Genomic DNA, 2,500 nt, shown 5'->3' with positions numbered 1-2,500 from the left:
TTGTTATCTTATTATGCTGTTACTCATGTTTATAACATTATAGTAATTATAATTTCTATAATAGAAATAAAACTATCAATATTCATAGGCACTAGTAAAAAACACATTTTTCCCACCAATTCAAGGAATGGTGAAATTAAATTAGGTCACAAGGTCTATTAAATGACTCCTTTGTGGCCAAGCACTAGCAGAGCCATCTATGTGCAGAGACATTTTACAAAAATAAAAAAAATGAGCAAGGCATTTTCCCCATTTTTATATTAATTTTCCCCAGCGACATTGGTTAACCAAGTTTGACTTTTCAGAACATTCTCATAATGAAGATTTGACTTTTTCTCTTCTGCTGCTGTTACTTTCATACATTTTTCACCCCCCAAAAAATATGCATGCTGTTTGGCACTGAAAAATCTACCTTACCCAAAAAAAGCATATACACCCATAAATTAATGCACATAGCTTCATGTTTGCCTGATAGGTAAATCTTTTATTTATTTATTTACTTTTTTTTTCCTCCCATTTACTTCTTCTTCTTTGTTGTCTTCTTTTTCCCAAGGGCACTGTGTCAGTATTTTCAGTGTAAATAGACAAGTGCAGAATTGGGAAATGTGAAGTAAAAAAATAAAGATACCTCAGAAACCTTTCAATTATATTAATAATTTTGGCTCTAGGTATTTAGATTTATTTTTATAGTTGATTTGGGGTTTCTGTATGCAAGAAGAAGGGTGTGAATCTCAAAAGAAAAAAAAAGATTCTCGGCCCCCAAAGCTAGATGGTCCCCTTCATGGACAATCAAGTGGTTAGACATATAAATGTTAGACATATAAAAGCAATAGATCTCTGGTTTATATAGAATTGTAACCTCTAGCCTCTTCCCTTGCAGCTACATTGCCTGGCATGTGGGAGCGCACAATTACCATTGGCTCAGCAGGGAAGACCTTTTCTGTAACAGGATGGAAGACAGGTTGGGCATACGGGCCTGCAGAACTCATGAAAGGGCCACAGGTGATCCACCAGCACTCTGTGTACACATGCACAACACCTGTCCAGGTAAAGAATGTGTTACAAGCATATCATCTTCACCTTTGATGAAAAAATATTATTGGAGAGAAATTCAATAGTCTCGATAACTTTATTTTCTTGATTAAAAACTGAAATCAGTAACTCATGTAAGTGTACAGCTGAATTTGATCATGTGATATAATGTGGGATGATTTCCATATTTATATGAGCACAGTTGCAAAATGTGGATTTTCAATCATTTAGGATATTGGTTGTTCATAAATTTGGATGATTATGATTAATGACTATGGCAGGAGGCAGTTGCACAAGGCTTTGAAATTGAGCTGGAACGGTTTGGGACACCCGAGTGTTACTTCAAGTCTCTACCAGCTGAGTTAGAGGTAAAACGGGATAATATTGTCAAGATTCTGGAGGATGCTGGACTTTACCCTATCATTCCTGAGGGAGGATACTTCATCTTGGCAGATGTGACACCAATCAGTAAGTCCTGGAACAAAGTTTGAAATAATGGTTCATTGGTAATAAATGGTCTTTGCCATGATTGTCTTATTTGCTTGGTATTGGTAATGCCTATTTACATTTGATACTGGCAGTCTGCTCCCCAGAATTGTATCACTTCTAATAGATTATGTTATTTAGTAATTTTTATAACTGCTATTATTATTGTCAGCAGGAAAAGTTAGTATCTTTATTACATTAATGCAATTATTAATATCATTATTACTATTATAACTACTATTATTACTACCATTTCTGTTATTAGACTTGCCATAATTTGTAAAGTATTCTTTTGTTACTTGTATTTCTATTTGGATTACTTTATTTAGGTTATCTAATATTCTCCACACCTCTTTGCAGCGAGCAAGATTGACATAGGAGGTGATCCCAATGAGCGAAAGGACTTTCGATTTGTAAAGTGGCTGTCACGTAATCGCAAGCTGCAGGGAATCCCACCATCTGCCTTCTATTCCCCAGAGCATGGTCAGATTGGAGAGAATTACATCCGCTTCTGTTTCATCAAGGTATGGAAGGAAGTTTGATTTCTGTTAATTTAGCAGCAAGCTTTGGTAAAGAGGAGGAGTTTGCATACCCCACTAGTAGGCCTAACAGCAGAAATTCCACAATATTGCCAGGTCATGAATTATCACCCAAAACACTAGTGTTATTTGCCTTAGCATTCCCAGGAAGCTCCACAACCCAAAGGCTTCAAATCAGTATGTTTTCTTTTTAGATAAAACTGACAGCTGCATAGTTAATTGAGATTATCCATATTTTTCCATCACCATAAAAAATATAACCTTATGAATCATTCTAAAAGGGTTTTAACATTTTCTGTTATCTCCTACAGATATTGGAGGAAACACACATACACTTAAAATATATATATATATATATATATATATATATATATATATATATATATATATATATATATATATATATCTGTGTGTGTGTGGGTGCATGCGTGCGTGCATGCATG

General features: G+C 34.8%; 1 protein-coding gene across 2 annotated transcripts in view; it reads left to right on the top strand.

Annotated features, from left to right (window-relative positions):
- LOC125031502 (kynurenine aminotransferase-like) overlaps positions 1–2,500 on the top strand; it is a 16,383-nt gene that overhangs the window by 12,875 nt on the left and 1,008 nt on the right. For both annotated transcript variants that reach the window (XM_047622343.1, XM_047622332.1), the window contains exons 8-10: positions 881–1,047; positions 1,314–1,500; positions 1,879–2,042. In XM_047622343.1, coding sequence (XP_047478299.1) covers positions 881–1,047; positions 1,314–1,500; positions 1,879–2,042 — 518 coding nt within the window. The remainder of the gene's footprint in view (positions 1–880; positions 1,048–1,313; positions 1,501–1,878; positions 2,043–2,500) is intronic.

Source organism: Penaeus chinensis, chromosome 2, assembly GCF_019202785.1.
Source record: "Penaeus chinensis breed Huanghai No. 1 chromosome 2, ASM1920278v2, whole genome shotgun sequence".
Lineage (NCBI taxonomy): Eukaryota > Metazoa > Arthropoda > Malacostraca > Decapoda > Penaeidae > Penaeus > Penaeus chinensis.
The sequence above is the reverse complement of the archived record's forward strand: the minus strand, read 5'-3'. Positions and strand labels throughout refer to the sequence as shown.